The 20,435-nt window shown below is 40.9% G+C and overlaps 2 protein-coding genes across 5 annotated transcripts in view; both read left to right on the forward strand.

The window, feature by feature from the left end:
* The window catches only part of dot1l (DOT1-like histone H3K79 methyltransferase), a 34,472-nt gene extending 15,046 nt beyond the window's left edge, over positions 1-19,426 (forward strand). For 2 of the 4 annotated variants that reach the window (XM_047373938.1, XM_047373939.1), the window contains 19 exons: positions 920-988; positions 1,084-1,190; positions 1,828-1,869; positions 1,950-2,045; positions 2,903-3,125; positions 3,240-3,353; positions 3,597-3,688; positions 3,809-3,910; positions 4,341-4,478; positions 4,604-4,729; positions 5,678-6,108; positions 6,190-6,286; positions 6,835-6,981; positions 7,129-7,171; positions 9,172-9,776; positions 9,952-10,157; positions 11,503-11,576; positions 11,661-12,329; positions 15,542-19,426. In XM_047373938.1, the coding sequence (XP_047229894.1) occupies positions 920-988; positions 1,084-1,190; positions 1,828-1,869; positions 1,950-2,045; positions 2,903-3,125; positions 3,240-3,353; positions 3,597-3,688; positions 3,809-3,910; positions 4,341-4,478; positions 4,604-4,729; positions 5,678-6,108; positions 6,190-6,286; positions 6,835-6,981; positions 7,129-7,171; positions 9,172-9,776; positions 9,952-10,157; positions 11,503-11,576; positions 11,661-12,329; positions 15,542-15,549 (3,389 nt within the window). In that variant the 3' untranslated portion in view covers positions 15,550-19,426. The remainder of the gene's footprint in view (positions 1-919; positions 989-1,083; positions 1,191-1,827; positions 1,870-1,949; positions 2,046-2,902; positions 3,126-3,239; positions 3,354-3,596; positions 3,689-3,808; positions 3,911-4,340; positions 4,479-4,603; positions 4,730-5,677; positions 6,109-6,189; positions 6,287-6,834; positions 6,982-7,128; positions 7,172-9,171; positions 9,777-9,951; positions 10,158-11,502; positions 11,577-11,660; positions 12,330-15,541) is intronic. The other 2 variants (XM_047373942.1, XM_047373940.1) reach the window with 2 other exon arrangements.
* Positions 12,340-15,535, forward strand: LOC124873361 (uncharacterized protein DDB_G0271670-like). The gene has a single exon (XM_047373943.1). It carries the CDS (start codon positions 12,969-12,971, stop codon positions 13,599-13,601), a length of 633 nt encoding a protein of 210 aa, XP_047229899.1. The 5' UTR covers positions 12,340-12,968; the 3' UTR covers positions 13,602-15,535.
* Positions 19,427-20,435: the final 1,009 nt, after the last annotated feature.

Consider the following 20,435-nt stretch of genomic DNA (forward strand, 5'->3'; position numbering starts at 1 on the left):
TCTTTTATTTTATGAAAAGAGATAAAATTCTTCTCGATAAACAATGCAACTACATTTCATTTAGGGCATATATTTTACGTTAATGTGTTAAATTGTTTAATTTTTCCACTTCTTTTACAAAACTACGACAATTACTTGAGTAAAAGTTTTTCTATACAAGAAATGCGAAAAATGTAATTTACTTTTTTTTTTGCGGCATTAGAGGCCTTTATTTTTCATTTTTTTGACAGTAGGTAGACAGGAAAGAGGGCAAAAAGAGGGGGAGACATTCAGCAAAGGTCGGTGGGTCCAGGTCGAGGACCATAGCCTCTGCCATAGTCGTGCGCTTAACCCTACACCACCAGTGCCGTGCCCTGTAATTTACGTTTTTTAGACTTTGTTCCCAATTACTGTTTATCCATTCGCTCTACACTTAAAACCGCCTGTTTTCATAAAGCTGAGAGTTTGCTAAACATAAGGATATTGTCGCATTCAAGAAAAAACCTGGTATCTTGATTGTTTTCTTGTGAGAATCAACTCTATTGACCACTCTTTATATCCATTTATATATATCTAGTTCAATGTTTAGCTACACAAGGTTTCTGTAAGACCGCGACAATGTGTAGCTTGTGTTGCATATTGTGACAAATACAGGTGCTTCAGAAAGGCAAAGGAATAAAAAGATGCGTTTAACAAAACAAAAACAAAAAAAGCGATAGGTCAACTGTAAATTAGGTTATCAGCAACAGATGACAGTGAATAATGTTTTAACTACATATTTTATTTCACCGAACCCGTTTAGATTTTATATTCAAATTCTATCTGAAATGTGTTTGTTGATCACTAATTCCTATTGTTTGTCTCCAATGCAGCATAAGGATTATTTATTTAATTAACTACATGTATTTATTACAGTTGCTTTCCTTTTTTTTTTTTCTAGGGGGCAAAATTGTATCCTCAAAACCTTTTGCACCTTTGAATTTTCGAATCAACAGTCGAAACTTGAGCGGTAAGATTTCTGCTTAACGCTTAAGTCGTTCTGCGATTAGATTTTTTAATTATTTTTTCCTGTGTTGGGTAACATTTGTTGTTGCTGTCTTGCAGATATTGGCACGATAATGCGCGTGGTGGAACTCTCTCCATTGAGGGGCTCGGTGTCGTGGACTGGAAAGCCGGTTTCCTACTATCTTCATACCATAGACCGCACTATAGTAAGCATCTAATGATATTTTTTTCTTTAATTGCTGTTCAGAAAAGATAATATTGAACTAATGAAGCACTTAATTATACATTAGAGCCAAAGAATGGACTGAACCCGGCACAGAGCCTGTCATGAGTACACCTTGTAGTGATTTATTCAGGTACTGGTCCTGGGAATAAAGACAGTGTAAGGACACAGTGAGTTTCACAGATTAATGCTCTTTAGAATGCCTTCTATATGCCATTTCAGCAACCTGTTGAAGCCTAATTAAAGTTGGAAAAAGCTGGTGTAAGTGGCATTTTTATTAACTCTTAAATCTCATTGAGACTGACTTGTCTTCAAGTAACAACATAATTACTACTATGTTGTTTTTTTTCCTATACTTTTTTAGGCACTAGTGGCCTTTATTTTTCTCATTCTTTTGGAAAGTGAGCGGACAGAAAATGGGGTGGAGAAAGGGGGAAGACATGCAGAAAATATTAGCGGGCCGGGACTCGAACCTGTGACAGCCACATGGGTCACATGCTTTACTCCTGCACCACCGCCGTGCCCCAATCATTGCTGTTTTTAAAGGCCGATAAAAACGTTAATCCTATATAACTAAGACAACATATTTATCTAATATATGCATTTACCCTGTGTTTCAGCTTGAAAACTATTTTGCCAGTTTAAAAAATCCTAAACTCAGGGTAAGTTGAACTATATTGGTACTATATTGGTCTCTCTATTTGCAGTTTTTCTGTATGAAGATATTTTGATTGTATTTTAGGAGGAGCAAGAGGCAGCTAGACGACGTCAACAAAAGGACACAAAGGACAGCAAAAGCAATAACACCACCCCTACAAAACCCAAGGAGCAAAACAAGGTGAGACATCGACCCAATTTTCTTATGTTCAGAAGTTACATTATATTATCAAAATGTCTTCACTCCTGGCCACAGGTGTATAAAATCAAGCACAGTCAGACACACTCCTTGTACAGACATTTGTTGAATAATGGGTCGCTCAGTGGTACCATGATAGGATGCCAGCTGTGCAATAAGTTCAGTCATCAAATTTCCTCATTGCTAAATGTTCCACAATTATTGTTCTGATATAGTAAATTAAAAGCTCAAAGTGGTATACTGATGATATCACAGGGTGGGGTCAGCAGATGGGCAAAGAGGCATCCATCCTTCATGTGGCCTTCAGATTAGCTTGAGGGCTTCAAGGAACAGGTTTACATGAGTGAGCAGCTGCATTCAAGCCTTGAATCACAAAACGCAATGCAAAGCCTCGGATGCAGTGCTGTAAAGAACACGGCTGCTAGACTCTTAAGAGATTTGGGGATGTGTTCTCTGGAGTGACAAGTCATGCCTCTCTGTATGCCTGTCAACCTAGTGGTCGAGTCTGGGCTTGGCAGTTGCCAGGAAAACGTTAAAGCACCTTCGGGATAAATTAGATTGGAGACTGCGAGCAAGGCCTGCTTGTCTAACATCAGTGTCTGACCTCACCAATGAGATACTGGAAAAACGGTCAACAATTCTCATTAGTGCACTCCTAAACCTTGTGGAAAGCCTTCTGAAAAGAGTTGAAGCTGTTTTAGCAGCAAAGGTTGGGCCAGTGCCATTTTAAACCCTAATAATTGTGAATCAGGACAAACAATATAGCATATCTTAAATCAACACTACTGTGGGATATCTCTAAACACACCGAGCTGACATGAATCTTTGTCTGTGTACAGCAGCAGGACTCTTGTGGTGAGGAGGATCGTCCTAGCCTGGTGACCGTCGTCAAACCCCCTACCAAGCCCAGAAGAACCCGGCTGTTGGCCAAAGGTCGCAAGCTCAACAATAAGAAACGTGGTCGACCCAAGAAAGCTACCCCTGCTGCTGAGAAGAATAAGAAAAATCAGAGCGCATTAGATTTGCTGCATGCAAAGACCCTTTCTGCAGCACCACCTCAGGGTCAGTTGGCTCACACATCTGTAGCACATGATAAATGTTGCCTTAGCAAAACGAATGATGAAACTGTAACAAGAATAAAATATATGGCTCAAGTGCAAATGTTCTTGTGTATAGATGCATACCGGCCACCTCAGACCCCCTTTTACCAGCTACCTTCCAAGGTCCAGCACTATAATCCTGGTCAGCTGCTGCTGAGCCCCACTCCTCCTGGTCTGCAACAACTACTTGGTGAGCTAACGAAGACAGGCACATTATGGTCGGATATGTTTGTCTTAATTTTGCAATCTAGGTTTATGTTTTCTATACGATCAACTGTGTAAATTATTTTAAGTTCTCTAATATCCACTATATAAAAGCAATAATGACCCTTAAAGACGACGAGTAGCTGTCCAACATGAGCATATTTCCTGAACCAAAACACAAAAATATAATTAGCTCATTTTATCATGTTTCCTTACCCCTATCTTCCAGATAACATCAAGGTCCAGTACCTCCAGTTTATGGCTCACATGAAGACTCCACAGTATCGCTCCAATCTGCAGCAGCTTTTAGAGCAGGAGAAGGTGATGGGACCTTCATGTTTTTATCATTGTCAACATTCATCTCCTCCTACTCAGCACTGGTGTGAATGTCAGTATTTCATTTGACCTTAGTCTCTTTTCCGTCTTCCACTCTTCCTCCAGGAAAAACACAGGGATTTGTCAGGACAGGCAGAGCAGCTCCATTTGGTCTGTCAGTCTCACAAGAACAGGATTAAAGGACTCTTCCAAACCAAACTAGATGAGGTATGAAAATATCTGATGTTCATAAAGGAATCAGTCTCAACAGGCCTTTATTAGATTGTTTATTGTTTTTATCCGTGAACACACAATGTCCTTTAACCCTCCTAAGAAATGCATTTAAAACCTTGTTATTCATTTTTTTCTGTGTGGGATACATTAGTCTGAGACGGGTCTTTTTCCAAGACTCACTTTTAAATATTTGATTTATTTTAATTCATATTGAGGAAGACGTGCTTAGCTAATAGAGAAGACACACTTGTAAGTGTTTGGACTAATTGACTGAAATTTCGTTGTGATTTCTAGAATTTCCAGGAGTACGATTAGACTCCCTCCTGTGAGGCCCCATCTTTGCTCCAGCTCCTTCAGGAGGAAGACTTGTGCTTTAAAGTAATGCAAAACTCAATGGTTTTCATTTTTGTCTGTTTGTGAACAGCTTGGAGTAAAAGCTCTGACTGCGGAGGACCTCATTCAGGCTCAGAAGGAGATATCAGCCCACAACCGTCAGCTTAAAGAGCAGACTAAGCAACTTGAAAGAGACATGGTTTTACTGAGGGACCACAGTCTGCTTCTGGTGAGACCTCAGACCTGTTTCCACCCTGTTTTCTGGTTATTTAAGTGTTAACTTGAGGGGTTGACTGTCAAAATCCCAGAGGAAAAATGAAAAGTTACTAAAGCTTTTTGCTTGTTGTTTTTCAGCTGAAGTCTCGATGTGAGGAGCTGAAACTAGATTGGGGGTCTTTGTGTCTGGAGAGTTTGTTAAAGGAAAAGCAGGCTCTGCGCAGACAGATTTCTGAGAAACAGAAGCACTGCCTGGAGTTGCAGGTACACAGCACACCTCAATGTTTCGGATCCATCTTCAGCTTATAGAATCTCTCCAAACACTGATGTACAAGGACATCTTTTGTTTACCTGATCATTCTGTCTTATTACTTCAGATAGATGCATTGAAAATATGTCTTTTTATGCTATATCTTGTGTTCAAATGCTGAAAGTCAGACTTGGTTAGATTGACAACTTTTGAATTCCATTCAGACGTCAGTCAACTGTGTTATGCTTTTAATTTTTTATATTACAACCTCATTTGGCTGTTTTGATAAAAATCGTATTTATTAATTTATTCATTCATGTTTATGTGATCAAGGACAGGACTGCATGCACTGTGTACTTCTAAGGTACAAAGTTGACTATACGTTAACAAAACAAACAAGCTAAAAGGAAAAAGTCTCACATAGAAAACCATTTAATGATAAAATATTAAAGAAAGCCAGTTACTTTAAAAAAAAATGTAAAAACACAAGGGAAGAAAAAGGAGATACGAACCACAGAAAACCTGACAGGATTGCCTCTTAAAATCTAATAGATTTCCTCAAAACATTTAAATTTACAATAAATCTCAGATGAGCAGGTAATGTGTTCCAGAGCTTTCCCGCTTTAACTGAGAAAGTGTGTTTTACAGAATGGGATTGCGACATAACCACTTGAAGCTCTGGTAGAGCAAGTGGCACAAGTCCATTCAAACATTTGAATGCCCACTTCCAATAAAAAGATTTACATATCCTCTATTTCTTTTAATATAATTTTGATTGGAGAATAGTATGCATATTATGAAGGTTTAATATTCCTGAGCTCCTGTTTCAATCTTCAAATTCTTGCACTGCTTCCTAAAAGATGTTACATTACTTTTTACCTGAACTGTGATTCCCGAGTGTAAAGGCTGTTGACAAGAGCCTGTTTTCCTTTGTAATGGTTCCCCCTGCTGTCTGTTTATAGATCAGCATTGTGGAGCTGGAAAAAAGTCAAAGGCAACAGGAACTGCTTCAGCTCAAATCCTACAGCCCTCGTGATAGCTCCCCCTATAGGAAGAGCCTGGAGTCACGCAGTTCCACAGATGTGGACTCTTGTAAGCTTGGCATGTCATCGGCCCCAGCACTAAATGGCATTAACCCAGAGCTTTCAGTCAACGGCACCAGCTCACCATGTTTTGACCGGGCTTACACAAAAGTAGAGCTTTCCCGCTACCTTCCCATCTCTCCAGACCATGAGGCAGTAGCCACCACCACTGAGGCACGACAGAGGCAGCAGAGCTCCTCCCTTCCTGACTACACTCGCTTCTCACCTGCCAAGATTGCCTTAAGAAGGCACCTTAACCAAGACCCCTCTGCCTCTGCTCACTTAAGAGGATCGAGCTTAATGACACACAGGTAGGTTTCTCCTAGCTTGCATGAAGAAAGAAAGAGTGGTGGCAGCCAGCTTCTAAATGAACCAGTTTTTGTGTTTTTTAGGGAACTGGGAGTTGTCAATTCCCCTCATGGAGCCAAACAAAACTGTCCCTCTCCCAGTGCGTCTGATGCTCAGTGCAATGTGAAAATCTCTGACAGGGTAATTTATTTCCTCTTTTTATCTGGGTGAAATGCAATGTTTGCTTAAGATTTTTATTTGATGCCTTTCAGTATTTGACTTTTTCACTTTTTGTAGCATTATGTATTACAATTATAAAGATATTTTAATCGAGTAATTCTCCACCTGCCTATAGGGATTTCTGGCAGCATTTATTGTTTCGTCACATCAGTGCCTGTCCTTTAGACTTAGTGACTATAGATAATTTAAGGGTCTTAACCTTCAAAAAAAACTTTTCTACATTATTATTAGTTAATTTTTCCAACCTATAGTTTATTATCCGAACTCAGAAAATAGTTTGTAAAAGTATTTGACTGTTGGAACAGAAAATATTTGTCTTAGTTGTAATTGCAGCCACCTCATGACTTAATAAAGCTTTGACTTAAGTTGAGGGTGGCTCAATTTTAGTCACTCTTTATTTGTGTCTAGAACAGAAATTCAAATCATTCTGCCTATAAATCAAATCACTTGTAAAAAATGCCATTAGCTTTAGTAAATGAAACTAAATTGATCTAGTCTGTGTTCTCCAGGGTGGTAAGGAGAGGAGTCCATCTGTTCAGGGGGACAGCATCACAAGCCTTCCAATCAGCATCCCTCTGAGTACTGTCCACCCAAGTAAATTACCAGTCAGCATCCCGCTGGCCAGCGTGGTGCTGCCCAGTCGTGCTGAGAGACTTGTGAGTTTTCTCATGACAGTTTCCACATTACAATACCTCGACATATCTGCCCCACTTTTAGTATGAATTACTACTGTTGAGTCATTTTAATTCTTATTTGTAATTCTTTTATTTTTTCATAATTTTCTGCCTTTTTTATCATTTCAGAGGAATACTCCCAGCCCTGTGTCTCAGTCAGGTCTGACCAATGGTAAGGATGATTCAGTAATGACCTACAAATAGAGATGCACCAGTCACATTTTGGTCGCTGATTTCTGGTCTCTAGTTATTTTAAAGCTCTAGCCTGCTGATGTCCATTTTGTAATTACAAACTTTTAAAATATTTCTATCTAGCCTTCCTGTCGTGAACAGTCATGAAGAATTTATGTAAAGAGCAAAGGCACTGCACACTTTGTGTGAAAGGGCAGTCACTGTAAAACGTTTTACTATTTTAATCAAAGAGAATAGCTCATTTTCAACTGAAATCCGGGTATTTAAAAACCTAGGATTTTTATTTATCAAGGTAATATGTGTGCTTTCTGTTTCTACTGCCCTGAAAGGCAGCGCAATATGTTCTTATATTATCCTAATAATACACATGGAAGTTGTCAGGAAAAGGCACTACACCTCCTGTCCAGCAGGTGTCAGTATTAAGATTTATAATTTTTGGTGCATTTTTGGCATACTTTCTATCATTCTGTGTCGCAGACTCTCAGTCCTTCTGAATGTCTTCATCAGCAAAAACGCTCAAAGGATTCTGGACCTCATTGTATGTCCACCTATCATATGTCTTCTTCTTGGACATGGAAAAGGAGTTAATATAACAAGGGAGTTGAGATTTAAAAATATCTTCACCATCCCATATTAGGTTTTTGCCCGGTCAGCCATACTGACTAAGTAAACAGGACGGTCTGTGTCGATTTCCTTACCTTAACCCTGAGATGTCCAGAAGGCTTCCAGCATCGTCCATGACAGAGGTTGACGGCTCTAAAAGATGAAACTGGGCAACTTTGCTGTAAACATTTAGCCTTCCTCGGGTCAGTTCGCCGAAGTCTCGCTGTCTGTTGCAGCGGCCTAAATCGATGGCCGATGTGTCTCCTTGAAAAATGCAGTTCATCTTGGCGCAGAGGTTTTGCAAAGTCTTAGATATAACTATCTATCTTAATGTTATGTCTAAAAATATGACCAGAGTTTCCAAACTAGGTATTCAGATATATTTAGTGTTTAATGTCTTAAATTTATAATAATGATTTGAATCAAACTCCCATCATTTTCAGTCTGTAAACCTACTGCTTTTACTTTGATTTGAATAAAAATCAGATAAGGTTACGGACCTATGTTTTTGTTTAACTGGGTAATTCTTTCATTCTTGGTTTGGATTCAGATTTTTTTCCTTTCATCAAAGAGCCATTCGTTTAGCTCTCCCCATGCAAGGCAGCAATAACTGTCTGAAAGGAGTTTATTCCAAGACATTTGCCCTTATCGCCAAAGCTGTTGATCAATTCTGCTCCGTAAACTGGCTAAAAATTGTATGCTTATGCAGTAATAATCTAACCATTGTTATGTTATCCACCACCATCTCGTCCATGATAGGATAGTGTGTATTTGGGGAGGTTAGGTTTAAAAACGGCTGTTTCAGTAGTACAAATCCACCATCAGTGACTACGATATAGTGTGCTGCATACTATAGGAAGGTGTTGAAGATGGCGAACCTCAAGTCACTAAACAGTAGTTTAAGTTAACAGGTTTATTTAAGTAAGTTAAGTAATTAATTAATATAAAGTTTGGCATAGCTCATGTAAGTCTTGCTCTTTAAAAACGTAACTAGTAAAACTTGTAATAACTTTGTTTTAAATAGCTTCTTACAGCTGTTGTTCTTCCTCTGATGTCATTTTTAAAGAACCAGCTGAAAATTGTGACATTAAGTCTTCTTCATTCAGCGATAACTTGTACACAGAAGAGTTTTATCAGTGCCACCTGCTGGTGCTTTGAAAAAGCTTGTCTTATGATTTCTCAGGGTCAGAGTGATAAGGTTGGAAATTGCCCAGTTCTGGTCACCAGCACATTTATACTCAAATATATTTATATTTAGCAACTTGAATCTGGTGTGGCTTATTTTATTTCAATTCAAGGAGTCTTTTAGGTTCCATGTTTATGTTCTTTGTTTGCTCTTATTTCTCATCCTGACCTGAAATTCTTGCATCTCTCCAGGATATTCATGTTGCTCGGGGCTAATGAATGGAGGTTCCCACCCTGAGGACCACAACGGTGCTTCTTTATCACCTCTTCCACACAGCAACAGTCCTTTGACAGGACCAATGGGTCGAGGCGGTCCCATCCAGAGCCCCTCGCTGAGCACAGGAGGGGTGCTCCAGTATGCTGATGGACCTCCGAGGATTATTCCTGAAGAAGGAACAGACCGCCAAGGTGGGGGATCAGACACAGAGCTGCAAGAAAGCGAACTAAGGAGGAAGATTTTCTTCTCTTCTTCCGCCTCTTCATCTCCATCTTCCTCTTCATCAGGCAGCGGAAACTGTGTGGCCGGAGGACCACGCCTTTATCATCATGCTGGCTCAGCCAAGCAGGGATACCATGGAAACCACCACCACCAGTCTCCTAGCACACAGCACGCACACACGCCCACACACACATCATCCTCCTACAGCTTCAGCTTTCAGGAGGGGCGTAGGCGTGGGAGGAGGAAGCGCAGCTCTACAGGGCCAGCCGTGGCCAGCGGATCTCCGAAGAGACGTTCGTTCCCCGGGGTCGGCTCCAACAGCCACTCATCAGGATCACCGCTCAACATTAACTCCATGGTGAGTCACTGAAGCAGCCGGGAACGTTAAGTTGTAATCATAGATTCTGGTTGTCACTGCCAGCTACTGCTGGATAATCGCTAGCTTGAACTCCACTTTAATAGCTAATTCAATTAAATTATTGTCTGTGTGAGCTGAGCGGACTGAAGCTACATTTTCTTTTGTACCTAAACAGGTGAACAACATCAACCAGCCTTTGGAAATCTCCGCCATCTCTTCTCCAGAACAATCAAGCTGCAGCCCCCACAGTCTGGACCTGGACCTGCCCCCCATCTTGAAGAGGGAGCGCCCTTTGGAGCTCAGTGGTATCAGTCGATACTCCACCACCCCCAGCTCTGACGATGAGGACTCAGGATATCCTCCTGACAGCTCTAGTTCTCGGTAATGTGGTGCATCAGAAACGACCACAAACTGCTTTTGTGCAGGATGACTTTTCTGGTTCTTAGTTTAGTTCTAGTTTCTTTTTCCTACCATTTGTCCAGGTTCTTGCTTTTACAGAGAAAATATTTATTTTTTAGAATGTTTGTAATTATAATGATTCAGCTCTGGTTAATAAAAAGTTAAAATAAATACTGAACATATCAGTGTTATTCTCAGTAAATATAATTCTAAATGGTAAATCGACTGAATTTATATAGCGCCATTCCAGTCATACCACACACACACACATTCACACTCTGACGCGCAGATCGGTAGGCAGCTTGAGGTTAAGTGCCTTCCCCAAGGGCACATCGACATGTGGCAGTTTCCTCCTGTATGAGGAAAAGCCCATTTTTCACATCTGTCTTCGAATCTCGAAGGTTCTGGGGTTTCATATAAAGTGCACTTATCTTCAGTTCTGGATCATTCTAACAGTTTTTTTCTCTGAAACCAATAAAGAGTTTCCTTGGCTATGTGTTTGGGACCGTTGTGTTGCTCGGAAATCCAGACTTGTTTCATCTTCAGATTCTTATCCAGAATGTCCTGATCGGTTCTCCATTCGTCCTTCATGAAGTCTGCCAGCACTATATACTGTAAGACGGCTCACACCATGATACTTCCACCTGCAGACTTCACTGTGGGCTTTTTTGTTTTTGGGGTGATGAGCAGAGGCATTCTTCCTCCAAACCCGGTGTGTGCACTAAAATCCAAGAAGGTTTGGCTTCATCTGACCTGACAGTGTTTCACCAGTATTTCACTGGCTTGACCAACGATTTAAACAAGCTTCAACATTCTTGTTCTTTAGCAGGGAAGTTGTGAGTGTCAATAGAGGCCATTTCGGTTGAATACATTAGTTATTGTTTTCATGGGGAAGACTCTACCTCCTATATCCAGATCTTTTTGTAGCCCACTATGAGTGCTTCTTGGCTCTTCAACAACTTGTTTGATTGTTGTTTCGAGTCATTCTGCCAAGAAAAGTGGTCAAATGTCAGGTCAGAACTTGCTGGTGGCTATAAAAAACACATGATCGAGGTGCAACTCTTTAATATATTCTCATAGGACATATGTGGATATATTGGAGCCCATATGTTTGGCCATGTGCGTATTAGAGAAAATATTTTCACCCAATTATTGCTTTTGAAATTCATTTAAGGTGTTTGTTGTATAATCACTTCGCCCAGGAAACATAAGTTTCATCATCATCATTAAAACTTTCACACCCTTGATAAGTTAACCTTTTCACCAGATTTGTGTGTTTTTTGTGTAGCTCGTCGCTCACATTTGTTTTGTTTATCTTTCTCTGTAGCATTGAAAGAAAAATAGCCACAATTTCACTGGAGAGCAGAGATGGGCACGTTAGACTGGTTGATGGAGAACGAGGTAAGAAAACTGCACCTTTTGGGAAGCGTTTTAATCGTGTAGCCTTCTCTCCGTGAGGAAATCTACTGTCTTCTTTCCAACTAGGAAGGAAATCTGGTAGCAGCAGTGGTAACAGCACAGGCAGTGAGGCTTCCTCATCATCCTTTTGTTCAAACAGCAAGTGGAAATCAACTTTTTCACCCATATTAGACCCCAAGCAGCCCAACTCTGAACTCAGACAGGGGGGCTCCCCATTCAGCACGGAGGGGTCAAGCCGAAGCACAGACTCAGATTCAGACTACAAACAACAGAATGGGAGGAAAGGGGACGAAGGGGATTCTTCCAGCTACATGACCACCAACCCTTTCCTCAGCCAGGAGACAGGAATGTGGTGTGGAGCCAGCAATGGCTGTGGTGTCCAGGGAGGAACTGGTTCAGACCAGCGCCAGGTCCTCCAGAAGCAGAAGGGTCCCCGTGACTGGGAGCTGAAGACCAACAGCAACATGGCCAGTCAGAATCTCTTCATTGCTGCCGCTGCCAGCAGCGGAGGGGGCATTCTGAGTGGGAAGGTTGGAGGCAATCCTGTTGTAGTTTCTTCAACCACTGGGTCACCTATGGGACAGTACCTGGGCTCCCAGTTTCCACTCGGAGGGACCTCAGTCCTTCAGTCCTTGTTCGGGGCCCAGACGGGTGTCTCCACTGTGAACGGGACCTCCAGGCTTATAAACGGACACTCTGCCCTGGGCAGCTTCTCCAGTGCAGGGTTGGCAGGAGGTGAGCATCACTGATCATGTATCAAGTTATCATCAAATGTGAGAACAGTCAGAGTGAGGTCTTAGACTTATTCTGGGGGGATCTTATTTAAGTGCAAGGGAATGAGAAAGGTGAGTGGAAACACAGGCTTGCTCTGATCTTGTCTGCTTCACTGGTAATTTGTTTCTCTGTGCTGCTTTGCTTCTGACATGGACTGGCTGCTTGAGTGATGCAATTAGAAACACCCCTGGACAATGTTAACAATGAATGAATGAATTCTGTAACAGAAGTGAAAAATAGATTACTGGAAAGCAATTGACCAAAAATTTCAAAAGGTCCCATTTAATTCTTTGTCATTTTCCTGGGGTGTAAATGTTGTGTGTCAGAGTCATTTCACTAAATTCTGGTAAACCATAAATTGGTTAAAGAAGAAATCTTCCTGCGGTTAACAGTGGACTGACTCTGTTTGCTTTTTGTGTGCTTGTCTCAGACTTGCTTGGCGCTTGTGCACAACCCGGCTCAGTCCTCGCTTCTCTCTTTGTCCCCCTTTCCTTGCTCTCTCTGCTGCTGTCATCTGCTCTGTCCTCCTCCGCTCTCCACTCTTTCTCCCTCCCCCACTCGTCCGTTTCTGCTATATGATTTGCAGGTATTTTTCACCATATGGTTCCCTCAGCGTCCTCCCATCAGTTTGGGGTGACGCTGTCCACCTCTGGAGGCCTCAGCTCCCTGCTCCGTCTCTCCTCCTCTTCCTCTGCCTCCTCACAAACCCAGCAACATACCATTGCTCCGCCTGCCCCCACACGCCTGACGTCTGTGTCCTCATCTCTCCCCCTCGCACTGTCCCAGGTCCAGCATATCCGCACGCAGTCAGTCCTGCACAGCCCCTCTCCTCCCACTCTTTCCCTACCCCCTCCACCGCCCCTTCACAGCATCCCTTCTTCCTCCTCAGCCTTCACACTCTCTGATGTCTCAGTGTCTTCTAGATCAGACTCCCTCCATCCCTCACGGCTGCCCCATACATCTCTCCATCACCAGAAAATACAGTTATCTCTCTCGCTTTCCATCACCACCTCCTCCACCACTTCAACTTCTGTCTGTACCGCTGCTGCTGCTTCTCCCTCCCTCCCCTCTTCCTCTCTGTCCACCTCCTCCTCATCTCGTCCATTCGCTGTGCACTACTCTCCCCGGCTGACCCTTCCCCCACCGGCCAACAGTTCAGGAGGCTTGTGGAGGACTCAGGGCTTGCATGGTCCCCACACCACCTCCCAGATCCCCGGTGCCCGACCTAGGTAGTGTTTGGGCCGAGGGGCAGTGGGGAGGAGGGGATGGAGAGGGGAAGGGCGGAGGGCAATCAGAGGGTGGATAGAGAAAGATAGGGGGGGGGGGAGAGAGAGACAGGATACCTGTTTTCCCTGTTTTTCTACAAGCTGTTGTTCTGAATAAACAAGGTAAGAAGACTAACAAATGTCTTGGGTATATTTTTGTTTTTACTTGCGTTACATTGCAGAAGTATTCATACTCCTTGAATTTTTCCACCTGTTGTCAGGTTAAAGCAACAAAAATCAGTGTATTTTAATGTGATGGACCAAAACAAACAGTTTCAATGTTGAATAAGTTTATATTTCAGAGCTCTTATATGCAGAGTGTCTCCCTTTTTTGTTGTGACCTTTGAGCCAGGTCATTGCAATAAGGGAGAAACATCATGTATTGCAGAGACACGTTAGCTGGCACTCAGGGTTTAAAAAACTGAAGGTTTTATTAGGTCCTCAGGTGTCCCACTTCAGTAATTAGTGTTGCATGATGGTTAATGCCCAATCTAACCACAGGGATCTTGCAGGGGTCGTAACATAATCTTCCCTTCAACTCTGACCACCTGTCCTGAAAAGTAACCCCACAGCATGATGCTGTCAGCACCATGTTTCACCATGGTGTATTCAGGGTAGCGTTGGGCCATATGGAAAATAATTAATATCACAATATCATTTGGATTTATCGCATCGCAAAGCTGCAGTTTGGCTGCACATTTTGAAAGGAAGTACATTAGACTGGCGAACATATCTGCAAGAACAATCCATAACTCATGATCTAAGACAAGTATAAATCCCTCTGACCAATAACCAAACCACACAAATGCCGAACAGTGACAAGATCCTCAAATTATCTGCCAAACACAGAGAAACACACCAAAATGTTGACACTGCATGATAGCATGCAGAGAACACAGATTGCAGACTGCTGTATAATCTGACCAGAAGCTGTTAAATTATCCCTATTTATAGTATTATGTGTACACCGACACAGACAAGAAAACGGCAGCTCTAAGATGAGATCAAAAGCTGAAAACTGACCCAGCAAAAAGAAAAAACAAATCACAACATCTCACACAGAATGATAGTGCAGACACGAGCTGAGAACCATGGCCTCTGAAAACATGTAATGTTTTGTTACAGAAAGCTTTCCTTTTTGGTTTGAACTGAACACTGAACAGTGGAAACGGGAACATCTAGCAATGATTTGGCTTCATGCAGCAGCAGTCATATTAAGACTGTTTCTAATAGCCTCAGTGATTGGCTAATAAGCTCTAATGCAGAGATCAGAATAAAAGCCGTTTTACGAGAGCACATTACTTGCGACCAAATTACTCACCCTTGGACGAAGGCAGTGGTTATAAAGTTTATCATCCTTTCTTACTTTTTATCAGTTTCCATTAAACCCGAGCAGTTCTGAAATCTGTTGTAAAGGATTATTTTGCGCTATAAGTCCTGTTTGTTAAACGTCTCTTCCTTGTCATCACTCCTTGAACTCCTCGAATCTCTGCAGCTCCTCTTGAGCTACTGTGAGCATCATAGCTTCTTATTGAAGCTGTCCTTTCAGTTTAGGTCGACGGTCATCTCTAGGGAAGGTTTGTAGTTGTGTCTTACCCTTTGTGTTATTAAATGATAAACAGGGTTCTGGAAGATGCTGTTCAGTATCCTAACCCATCCCTGACACAATTGCTGTGGTTGATGGATGTTAATAAAATGATCAGGTTCCTTTCACTGCACAGTTACACACTGCTTTGTGTTGGTTTATCACATAAAATTGCATTAAAGCGTGTTTTTGTAATGTGACAAAATGTGAAAAAGCTCAAAGGGTGACTACCGTTCTAGAGCACCGTATGCTGCTCTGTTGTTGCTGTGTGAAATGTCTGCACTGATTGATCGACTGAATCGTTTTCTGTCTGACTGTTTCAGGTAACTGATGAGAACTACCTCAACAACAAATAAACTACGCAAAAGTCCAGGTGTGGACCAAGGCACACTCCTCATTCACTGGTGCTTCAAACCATCTGCACTACCCAACCGCCTCCAAGACCGGCTTCTCACGGGGAAGATCTGGGACACGTCCACACACTCACACTAAGGACCACTGTGGTCACCTGGAGCAGAATCTGTAGTTAAAAGTTATGTTTATGTTTGATGTGTTAAATGTCGGTATGAAGATTTAAAATCAACCCTGAGAGAGTCATCTTAAAGGTGCTCAGATATGATTGAGGATCATTTCATTGTGGTGGTACTAAGGAAGGACTAACATCTCTTCCAAACATCAAACAACAGCCTGAAGCACACGTCTTGTGATCCGCATCAGGTGCCACACGCCTTCCAAAGCTTCACTGCAGGAGTGTGTGATTTTATACACTAAAACACACACACAACACAGATCCAATTCACTGAACTGGGCTCGGATATCATGCAGCTTTGCCTTTTCTGCATGCAGGTTCTCTTATCCATGTTTTCCTCCCGCTGAAACTGAGCACTTGTTGCATCTTTAAAGAGAATGAAACAAGATGAGGATCCTTTGGGTTAACTTCACACTGGATATTAGGATGCAGATTTCTTCAGTCTTGGCTGCTTAATTGAAGCCCCATTATGGTTTAAAAGCCAAAAAAGATCATTTTGACTTCCTCATGCATTGATTGTGAATTAAGCTTCATTTGGAGTAAATTAGACGGTGAAATTAGGTATGATTCACTGTATTTCTGTCTCATATCAAGTATTTAGCATATCAACAAAACATTTTGATGCCTATCGCAGTTCTCCTCTTAAATCATTTGACTATTATATGAAAATATGGAAAGCATCTGTAGGTGTTGGAACAAGGTTCTGATTTTAGTCCATTTTTTTTTGAAGAAAAGAGGTTCACATTACTAGCTGGGTATGTTTTAATCTGAAAAGATGAAATGAAATCCACAAACTGAAATTGTGCTCAGTGTAGACATAGCTGCTGTCTATCAGCCGCCTTTGGTCAGAGTTTAGTTGAAGTTTAGGGAGTAGCTTAAAAACGTGTGTACAGAATTAGAGAATTCAACTAGTTTCTCTATTAAGATTCGTGTTCCTAAGTCAGTTTGGTTAAGTCACACTACTACTTGGAATAATTTCTGCAGCCAGGTTTTTAAACTGGTCTTAAGATAAATTTTGCCCTATTTATATTTGCTGGGCTCAGTGAATACAGCCACGCACACATACACAGCCAAACATGCAACACCTCAAACACTGGGGATAACAAAACCAACATCTACAGAAACTACTGGACTCTCTTCACACCTTCATGTTTGCTTGTTAACTGTCATTTTTTTTGTTTGTAAAAAAAAGGTTTTTACTGTGAATATGATTCATTCTCCGACTGTATAGTTGTGGATAATTTGGAAGATTATTATTTATGCCGTCTGTCTCTCTTTTTGCCTTGGTGTTTATTTTTTCACTTTAAACTGTGTTGGCAAAGTAGAATGAAATGGTGTGTGTGTATGTGTACTTGACTCACAGTCTGGAAACAATGGTGCTAAGTTTGGACTGTGCCTGATTTTATTTATTGTAAATTGAAATCAGTTTCAATACAATTTGAATGCTTGGTGCTCTACACAGGGACATTAGTTAGGCTGGTTTTTTTTTTCTTTGGCGTTTCTTTTCCTCATATTTAATATGCTATTGACACAGACTTTAGCCTAGAGTACAACAGTAGACACCGCCTAATGATGATAAAGCTCTTTAGTAGCTGCCTCGGAGTCTGAGGAAGTAGGTGTTGATGTTTCTCATGTAGTCAGACTGCATTTCTTTCTCTCAGTAAATAAAACGCACTGTTTTTATATTTCTTTTTATTCTAAGTCTGCATCAAAGTTTTATTAAGTATGTATTTACATTACATCTATATAAGTAAATAAATATATATGTATATAGATATATATATATATATATATAAGTGATGAGGGATGTTTGGTGCTCACATTCTGACCGTTATTTTCAGCCTGTTAAAATGGGAGGCTTGAAGCCAAGCTGAGCAAAGCATTACCACCTCGGGACCTTAACATGGCAGCACAGCACCTCCTGAATCTTTGTGATGTAAACGAACCAGGACTAGATACTCAAACTGTGTGTCCATATCTGAACACACACCGGTGCTGTAGCTTGGACACACTTCGAATCCAGCACTAGAACTGTTCTGACTTTAATCAGGTGTTTTCAACTCTTTGTTATCTTTTGTTTTGGACCCAGATTCTGCAGAAAAAAAAAAAAAAAAAAAAAAAAAAAGAAATGGTGCTTCTGGATCAATGCAACGTCAGTTCAGTTTTTAATTTTTTACAAACTAGATCTTTACTGGTGCATAAAGCACCACGTCGGCGTGTTTCTCCACACGTGTCTCTTGATTTTCCTGACGAGGCCGAACTTTGTCAAGTGGTCGTGTTGTGTAACCGCTCACAGACATGCTGATGTAAAGTACTTTGTGCTTATGATCGAGGACAGCTATGCTTCCTTTTTAACCTGGTAGAGGAAATACACTTAAGCTCAGTTGTGTGTGAGTGCTGTTTTTCCTCCCCATTCTTACCAGTGCATATCTAAGGGATGATTAGAGTAAAATTGAAAGCTTTATAGTCCAACCTCCTGTCCTGTGCACTCCCCATGTAAGCAAATGTTTTCCTCACCTGTGAGTGTTTAAACAAAGAGAAGAAAATCGTTTTCAGATGTAGTTAGATGCTAGTCCATTTGTTACCAGCACTGACAAGTATTTTGTAATTATTGTTGATGCTGTTTGGATTTCTTTTCCTATTCTTGGTGTGTGATACAGTTGCAGTTACATGTAATGCTTTTTATGGTGTACGCAGATTCCTGTCAGGTTTTATTACTACTATCCAGCCGTCAGCACGTTGCTCTCCTTCACCTAAAATAAAAACAGTTGCAGCTTTTGATAGATACTACCCTTCTCCTGTTGTGCTGCAAGGTTTTATGGTTCAACCATGTTTAAGCTGAGCTCACTTTGTGGCTTTTCTGATGGTCCGGTTTGACTCTTGGAGGCGATTTGAGGCATGTGCCACTAAGAAAAGTTTGTGCTGCAAAAGGTTAAATGTGCTCATTACAGCTTTCAATCAGTTTTGTAATTACTTATACTCTAAATGTTTTTTTTTGGGGGTGGGGGCATTATTTGAAATTAAAGATTTTTGCAATACTCCTGGTACGTCTTTGGTAGACCTGTGAGTTTTTGTACTCAATAGGGTTTACTTTAAATCCTGCCAAAGGTAATAACTCAGGAACCTTCCAACAGTTTTCTATTAACAACTCTATTTATTGAAGTGGCATAATGGAGACCCTCTAGAAAACAAGCTCAGGACTACGATAACTTGGTGAGCATATTTTAAAACAAAAATCTGTGAGATGCCCTCAGACTGACTCTTACTGGCGCATGCGCTCGAGCTCTATGAGTCGCCGTGATCTCAGGAAAGCCATGAAATGTGCGTCGACATGTTCCTCATCTCACAAATGCCTCTGTCTCGAAATGTGTCACCAAGAAGGAGGTTCAGAGTCTTCTGTCCGGTTCCCTTTAAATGTGTCGGGACTGGCAGTGAAGGACAGATGCAACCTAAGCGGTGTGTGCGCGGTGATCTCTGATTGGGTGAAGCCAGGGCAGGTTTGAGGTGCAATAATGGCAAACCTACTTTCCAAAAGGCCCTGGTTTTTTTTTTCCTGAAACAATTGTTACTGTTTGATGTTGGTGCTTTTAAACTATGATGTTAAAATGAAACAAATGGAATTAGTGTGTTTTTTTCTGCATTTTATGTTTATCAATAAAAATGTTTCATATGATATTGACATATTTTGCCATTCAGTGTATTTAATCCCTACTTGAGTGTGGTATTAACAGGTAGAGACACATTCGTGTTCAATACAGTGAAATATCAAAAATAATATCTGCTTATATAAATACATAAGTAGGCTTTGGTAAGGCTTTTTAGCACCACTATTTGAAACAAAGACCTGCACAAAGAACTAAACATGATAACTTAAGTTGAAGTTTCTTGACTGGTTTTACAGCAAAGTTACCCAGTTTCAACACCTCATGCAGTAAGCTTCATAATAATCACTATTGACAGGTTTCAGCCATTAGTGAAGCTTCTGTTTTCAAGTCAAACCTTGTTAAAGGTGCACTTTCTTATGAGGTGGTGGTGGATAATGTAACAAGAAAGGTTTTCTCATAATTGCCTAAACGTAATGTAAATAAGTTTCAGAAACTGGTTTATTTTAATTAAGAAATGTTTGAAAATACAAACATATGTAACGAAAGACTTAAAATGGAAAATGAATTTTAAGGCCTAAAATCAGGATGATTTAAAGACTTACAAAGACCCCTAAAGAATCATTGATAAAAAAATTAGCACAAAATTGCTGACTAAAGCGTTCACAGTGCCTTGAAAAAGTACTTATAACCCTTGAAAATTTTCACATTAAAACTAACTTTGTGGTTTTATATGAATTGAATCTAAGAGACCAACATAAAGTAGTGTGTAATTGTGAAGTGGAGGGGGAAACGGTACCTGGCTTCCAAATTTATTTCAAAGCAAAATTCCAAAACATGACGTGCTTTTATTTCAAATCGCTCTTTATTCTGATACCGCTATATAACTGTGACCAGTTGCCTTTAGAGGTCCCCTAATTAGTAAATAGCCTGCCTGTGTTTTGTGAAGCTCTCAGGGATTTTCTTGGTCAAGTATTACGGCAGGCAGGTCAGGGATAAAGTTGTGGAGAAGTTTAGAGGAGGGATACATTATAAAGCAATTTCCCAGTCAGCTTTCAATATTTAATGAAGCACTGTTCAGTTTAT

Source organism: Girardinichthys multiradiatus, chromosome 9 (assembly GCF_021462225.1).
Source record: "Girardinichthys multiradiatus isolate DD_20200921_A chromosome 9, DD_fGirMul_XY1, whole genome shotgun sequence".
Classification (NCBI taxonomy): domain Eukaryota; kingdom Metazoa; phylum Chordata; class Actinopteri; order Cyprinodontiformes; family Goodeidae; genus Girardinichthys; species Girardinichthys multiradiatus.